At 45.6% G+C, this 7654-nt stretch overlaps 1 protein-coding gene across 1 annotated transcript in view; it reads right to left on the reverse strand.

Moving 5' to 3' along the window:
* The window catches only part of RIMS3 (regulating synaptic membrane exocytosis 3), a 28179-nt gene extending 20842 nt beyond the window's left edge, over positions 1–7337 (reverse strand). The window contains exon 1 of the mRNA XM_055000074.1: positions 7103–7337. Within this exon, the coding sequence (XP_054856049.1) occupies positions 7103–7322 (220 nt within the window). The 5' untranslated portion in view covers positions 7323–7337. The remainder of the gene's footprint in view (positions 1–7102) is intronic.
* Positions 7338–7654: the final 317 nt, after the last annotated feature.

Raw genomic sequence — 7654 nt, forward strand, 5'->3', positions numbered from 1 at the left:
AAACCTGTCCCCTGCTATGCTTAACACGTTTTCCTCCTAGCAGAGTTAACTTCCAGGATTGCAGCCCAGATGTGAGCACCAGCGTTCAAGGAAAGGCAGGGCAGGGAGAGAAACTGCATGCTTTGTTTTTTGTTTTAAAATAGACTCCCCCTCCTACTCTTTCCCCGCTTGAGGACTACAAGAAAGGAGGAGAAACACACTGTAAGTGAGATCTTCCATTGCCTATGGAATGGGGACACTTTCTTCAATTTGCCTGAAAAAGTATCCATTGGGTGAATTTCTAGCCAACTCATCCCAATTGAACAGAAAACAACAAACACTGCGGGCAGAAATGTGTTTCTCCTGGAAATCAAAATAAACAGACAAAAAGGAATCTGAAGGCATAGTGATTATGATAAAGAGAATTTTAAAAATCATGAAAGAGCAAAACGGATCAAAAAGTTCTCACAAGGAATTTAGCACTCATCCCTAACTCTTCATTTTGTGAAAAGCCATAAGCTCTGTCCTTGGTGCTGAAGTGGAGGCTTGTTTTCAAGGTGTGCCAATTGCAAGGCTCAATAAAGAATCTGTCTTGCTTTGTTCAATTCCCAAAACAAGAATAAAAATCCAGGGAATGCTTTTTTTGGTGGACCAAGCAACTTAGCATAAAACATTGTGCTAGCAAGCCTTCGAGCCCACCGGGATGCTTCATCATGCCTGATGTTACAAGATTTAAAAAGACAGAAGGGTGGAAAACAGATCTCGTCGTCTATGGTATAAAGATCTGATCTTGCTGACTTCCTCGGTGAGATGCCAGCAGGTTATATTTCTCTGGAGGAGGGTTACAGCATGTTCTCTGGGAAGCTTTGTTCAGCCACTTGTTCTTTTCTGATATAGTGCAGCCCTCCTACCCACCCTGCGCTGCACTCTGGCAAGACATCCTCTGAATCAAGAGAAAGGTATGGCTATAAATGACTGTCAGGGTTGACCGATCTCTTTAGACCGTAGTATAGATTTGTCCGCACTCTGCTTTCTTGCACTGAAGCAGAGCACTGGAGCTGTGGGAAAGACCTTAATCTCCCATGACTGGGAAGAAGGGATTCAGAGCTGATTCAGGATCGAGAGCTGATGTCGCTTATTGACTCTACAAGGAAATAAACTGCCTGATACTGAGTCAGAGAATGGATCTGTGTAGCCCGAACTATTAGCATTTCCTCTGACAGCCACCTCCTCTCCAAGGTTCCAGGGAAGGGTCTTCCCCACCTGTGCAGACTTTTTAAGCTGATGATCCAGGGACTGGACCTGAGACCAGCATGCAGACCACTGAGCTAGGTGCCTTCCCCTTCACAGTGACTAAGCTGTGACCAGAACGCCCTTCCCCCCACCGTTCAACCCTGGTGGTGGCTGCCTTTCTTAGCCTCTGAATCTCATTTGCAAAAGCACTCCCTCTAATCCCAAAGCAGCTCCTTCTGTGTAGGCCAGCATGGCAGCAAAACAGAGCCATCCAGCAAGAAGGGGAAGTGTTTTCTGCAAACCTGGGAGGCTGTAGGGGCACTCAATATATGCTGAGTTAAAGCAGAATACTTCACTCACAAAAAGGACCAAGAATAGTTCATAGAATCATAGAGTTGGAAGGGGCCATACAGACCATCTAGTCCAACCCCCTGCCCAGTGCAGGATCAGCCTAAAGCATCTCTGACAAAGATTTATCCAGCCTCTTCTTGAAAACTGTCAGTGAAGGGGAGCTCACCACCTCCCTAGGCAGCTGATTCCACTTTTGAACTACTCTGACCGTGAAAAAGTTCTTCCTAATATCCACTCCAGAAGTGCACACAATACTCCAGGTGCAGCCTGACCAAGGCAGTATAGTTCCTTCCTGCTGTCCTGTAACCCCAGCCGCAGAACAAGGTAGGCTGAAGCGAAGCAAGCAGTCAAGGACCCCCCCTTTCAGCTTCAGGCCTAGGGGGAGAAGAGGAACTAGCACCAAGGGGTGCATACAGTACTCTCCATGACCCTTTAAGCTGTTGGGGAATCTTCAAGTTGGAAGGGGTCTTAAAGGCCATCTAGTTCAACCCTCTACTCATTATAGGAAATCAGCGGCTGTCCAGTCTACTTCAAGACCTCTAGCTAGGGAGAGCCTATCACCCTCAAAGTAATGGGTTTAAAGTGGAGAGGCAGTTGGAGGCAGAAAGCCCTGCTCCAAGCCAAACTAGCCCCTGCAAAGTACTATTGCAATGGCAAATGGGGAGATGCCCTAACAGCTAAACGATCCTTGGGTGGAAATAGACAGTGCATGTCCTCAGGTTTCGGTTTCTTCCTGACCTTTCTCTTACAGCACAGGGAAATAAATGCAGAGGAGTTAGCCATGTTAGTCTGTAGTAGCAAAATCAAAAAGAGTCCAGTAGCACCTTTAAGACTAACCAACTTTATTGTGGCATAAGCTTTTGAGAATCACAGTTCTCTTCGTCAGATGCATGGTTAGTCTTAAAGGTGCTGCTGGACTCTTTTTGTTTTAGCACAGGGAACGAGTTAAATCCCTGTCCATGTCATGAGTTAAAGTTTGGGAAACAAACCTGTAGTTTGTTTCCCAACAGTAGTTCCTTGTTTCTCCCCCTCATGAGGTCCTTGAAAGCTCGCAGATTGTGGAGCTAAGAATGGTGATTTAATTTACAGGTCTGGTGTAAAGGTTACTGAGATAATGCATTTGGAAACGCTTTCAACATTCAGACAATGCCTTTTGATCTACGATTACTGTTAAGATGAGAACTGAAAAGGGCTTGGGGCATGTAGCCCCTAAATACATCAAATGCAGAACCAAAAAACCAACCAGCCTCACTATTAATGGATTCTCTGGTACCTTTGCATGAGTTAGTCATGGTCTATGACCCAATTATCATCAGAAAACCACACACACACACCCTGTTGATAAGTCCCTTTTACTGGAAGGCTTCCCATCACAAAGAGATAGATGTAAGATTTCACTAAAGCCTTTTTCCTTTTTAGAAGTGACAGCAGTGTAGCAGAACTATTAGTTATATATCAAAAAGAGGCTTGTCACTGTTCCTTAACACAATCAGAGGCCATCATGAATTGATTTCTCTGCTCAAGCTTCCTCTAGATACAGGGCAGAACGTTCCGTTTGTATCAAACCTTTCTCCCTGCCAACTTTTGCTCTGGAACTTTTCCATAACATTTTGCTGCGCTTGAGGATCTTTCACTGGGTTCCATCATTACAAGAGATGTTTTCTACCATTTACTTCCCCCAACCCCTTGCTATTTCCTTTCTTAGCTTTTCTGGTTGGGGGGGTGTAATTACAGCCCTTTGGATACATCTCAGACATGCAAGTCTTGGAGGTGCCAAAGAAGCTCCTTCTCTTCAAAGAACCACTGAACCATGAAATTGCAGCAAGAACCAAAACTATAATAATGCAAAAGAACAGCTTTTTTAAAAATGCCAAGATTATAATGAGCACTTCATATTTTTTTTGGGCTTTCCCCCAAAATATCTATTTTAGGTACATACACATTTCCTGAAGCTGTAATAGTTGAGAAGCCCCTTTTCTTCCCAGTCTATATCCAGCATTCTGCAGCTGCATCAATGTTTCTTTCTTTAAATCCCTCCTCAAAACTCAACATTCCTTTGGGCTGACCCCTTACTCCTCATCCAAGATCACTGCCTTTCGTCCTTCTAGATATGATGCTTTCTTCTCCCACGGACATTGTAAGGTCCTTGAGGCAGGGATCTATCCTTTTTGCTGGGGAGGCACACACACTAAAGGTATGCTATGCATGTGAGCAATCACAAAAGAATCAACATTTTGTCTTCAAATAAAACAGAGACAGACAGGACAATTAGAGTGGTACTTTCAAACCCTGGCAGTCTGAAGATTTTGGACAAGAGTGCTTAAAAGTGAGGGGAGGCATTGCAAGTCAGCAAAAAGCCTAAATCCAGGAGCTCAGATATGTTCAATTTAATGTGTTGACTGATGTGTCTTTGTCTTCAGACCAGGATAGTAAGTGCCAGGTGCAACCTGGCAGCCTCTGGAGCTAGGGGAGAAGTCACATGCCTATTCTTTTCTTCTCAGGGATTATGCCAGTGTGGTGCAGTGGTTAGAAAGTCGGACTAGGATCTGGGAGTCCCAGGTTCGAAACCCCATTCTGCCATGGAATCTTGCTAGGTGGCCCTGGGCCAATTAAACACTCTTACCATAACCTACCTCAGACAGTTGTGGTAAGGATAAAATGGAGAAGGGAAGAGTGTTGCGAGCCGCTTCAGGTCCCCATTGGAGAGGGAAGTGGGGTACAAATGAATTAAACAAAACCAAAGGGTAGCCCAACAGCTAGAAACATTCATCCAGCTAGGACCCAGCTGTGTAATCCAGCTTTGGCCAACAGGAATGAAATGACAACACAGTTAAAAGACATCCAGCCCCTGCCTCCTATATTGCTGAGAACTAACATGGGTGGGGGGGGGAATAATGTTTCTGTCCCTTTTACTTAAGGAAAAGGAGGATTTGATGAGTGGGTGAGATTCTGACTCTGTTTCAGGAGGAATCAAAGCTGTTCCTGGCTTCCAGGGATCTGTCCAATAAGTGCAAAGGACCCGGGATGGTTGAGAAGCAAGAATAGGTCCTACATTTTCCCTTTCTCTAATTGCCCTTTTAATTTGAAGCAAAAGTCACTGAGTCAGGAGCAGTCAACAAGGTTGGCAACTCTGGGGTGGGATATTTAGGGATGGAACCTGGGAGGGAGGGATTTGAGGAGGGGAGGGACTATAATGGAGTGTGACACCATAGAGTCCACCCTTCAAAGCTGCCATTTTCTCCTAGGGAACTGATCTCTGTAGTTTGGAGATTAGTTGTCATTCCAGGAGATAAGCCCCACGGGTACCTGGGACCCCACTCCTCCCCATACGGTCATGACCCACCCTTTGCAAAACTTTAAAGCCTAACTTCTGTCATGGCTAACTCATCTCACAGGGTGAGCAAAGCTCACATCGAAAATCATTTTAGCAGAGAATTCCCACCCCCACCCCCCATCATTTTCTTGCTAACAAGCAGGCTGATTGCTTTCTTGTTCTAAGGCAGCTGGGGGTTGATTCAAAATCCCAGTGTTAATGAGTTGTTCGTATGCCATCTTGCGCTTGGAAAGGCAGGATAAGAAAATTGTTTCAATAGGGAACTATTTGGACCAACCCCCTTTTGTGGGGTTGCCTGCTCTGTGACCCCCTACTGCAAACCCTTTGCAGGGTTATGCTAAAATGATTGTTTTCTATTTTCCTCCACAAAGTGTTGGAGGTTATGTGAAAGAGACAGGGTAGCAGAGAGAGGACAGAGGTGAATGGGATTCCCTCCCCACCCACCTGCATTAAATGATTTATAATTCATTCACTGCTCTGGCAAAGGAAGGGAAGGGGAAAAGCAGGTGGCTGAGCTGTCATGAGCTGCCATTGAGCACCAACTCCTAGGGACAAAGTGACAGCTTAGCAGGCAAGGTGCCAGCACACAGCAGCTGACTTGAAAGCAAGAATACACGAGCTATCTGTTGACTGTGGCGTGAGATTTGGGTGAAGTATTCTGCACAACTGGGGTGAGGAGGAGATACCTGTAGATGAGTGAAGGGCATGGGATGTGAGCCAATCAGAGGCTTCCGCAAGAAAGACCAATGCCCATCTGTTGTTCTAGGCTGTTATGAGGAGCATGGTGTAGTGGTTAGAATGGTGGGCTGTGGCCTGAGAGAACCAGGTTCGAATCCCCACTCTGCCATGGAAGCTCACTGGGTGACTCTGAATCAGTCGCATACCCTCAACCTAACCTACTTCACAGGGTTGTTGTGAGGATAAAATGCAGGGGAGGGAGAAAGATAGGTACCCACTGGAGACAAAAACAAGGTATAAACATCTAAACAAATAAATAAAAGTTCCAAGTGTCAAGGGTTCCATTCAGTGAGGTCAAAATGCTCAGCCCCTCAGCATCTTTCCATGGGCTTCTGAATATTTCATACTGTTAGCATCCAAGACAGAAAAGCTGAAGAAGATTTTCTTCCTGTTGTTAAGCGAGACTTTCCTTAAATAAATAATATCCTCCTAAAGGTCTAAGGGATTCAAGCACCCCAAAACAGCAGGAGTCGTAACAGTGAAAGTGTGGGGGGGGCAGGCGGGGGCAGGCTCACTTAAGGATGAGAAGAGTGTTAGCAATTTTGAAAAATCCATCCTGAGTCGTGGAATCTTTGGTGGGCAGAACAGAATATCTGGCATTTAAAGCAATACCATAGAGGAGGGGTGTCAGCGGTCACTGCAGAATCTCATGAGCAGGGCTTTTTTTCAGCTGGAATGTGGTGGAACGGAGTTCCAGCACCTCTTGAAAATGGTCACATGGCTGGTGGCCCCGCCCCCTGATCTCCAGACAGAGGGGAGTTGAGATTGCCCTCTGTGCCACTCCAGCAGCACGGAGGGCAATCTAAACTCCCCTCTGTCTGGAGATCAGGGAGCAGGGCCATCAGCCATGTGACCATTTTCACTGAGGGCAATTTACACTTTTAAAAACTCCCCCTTGTTCCAGCTGACCAAAAGTGATGTCATTGGCCCTGGGAGCATGTGTGCACTTTGCGTGCTCACATGTGGTACCAGGGGCACCACCTCCCACCAAGAGTTGCCCCCTGTGCTGGCAACCCACTGAGTTCCACCACCTCTTTTCCCAGAAAAAAGCCCTGCTCATGAGACATATATATATATATATATATATATATATATCACAACAAAGCTGCCATGTCACGAGTTTCAAGATCTGCTTAAGAAAAAGAATACACATGAAGCTGCCTTAGACTGAATCGGACAGGCGGGGAATAAATTTTGTCAAATAAATAAATAAACCTTGAACAAAATAAGCCTTGTACATGTTCACAAAAAAGCTTTTAAAAACAAGTATAATACTAGCTCACTTGCCTGCATATGCTTGCTATTCATTGTAGAGTATTAACAGCTTGAAATAGGGACTGGGGTGGGGACTCACTTTCAGTTGACAAAAGCTTTCTGGCACGCACACTCACTTGATTTTTGAAGAAGACCATTAAAAAAAAATCTGCATCCTTTCCCTGACATCCCAGAACCAGACAGCCTTCTTACCAGGATGGTTGAGCTGCATGGTACTTTTGCTCCACTGGGACAGCCCCACAATAGCCACCATCTTGGCCCCCAAGCTGGATCGCCTTTTCTTGTTGGACGAGAGACTGGCTGAGTCTGGATTGCCCCCACTGCTCTTCTCGATGTTATACATCTCCCCACTGATGCTGGAGCTCCGGATCACGTTCCTGGCTGAAGAGGAGCTCGACTCCCCATTAAACATGGTCTCCGGAGGTGACCTCAGTGGCTCCTGGACAATAGGGTAGGGCTGTAGTGGAGGAAAAAGAAGACACAAGTGATTAGGGGATGAAGAAATTAGGGGATGAATGTTGACCTAAACAGCAGCCATATTGTTTTCAGACATGACCAGAGAAAAGACTATTGTTCAGTTTGTGAATTGTAGTTTCCCTTGTGTGAGGGGTCTCTATGGGAAGGTATTCCTTAGTGCTATGCCAAATATTCTGCTTACCTTTTTTACTGGTTGTGTGTGTGTGTGTGTAAAGTGCCATCAAGTCACAGCTGACTTATGGTGACCCCTTCCCCACGGGGTTTTCA

The sequence above is a fragment of the Eublepharis macularius genome, chromosome 15 (genome assembly GCF_028583425.1).
Source record: "Eublepharis macularius isolate TG4126 chromosome 15, MPM_Emac_v1.0, whole genome shotgun sequence".
NCBI classification, from domain to species: Eukaryota; Metazoa; Chordata; class Lepidosauria; order Squamata; family Eublepharidae; genus Eublepharis; species Eublepharis macularius.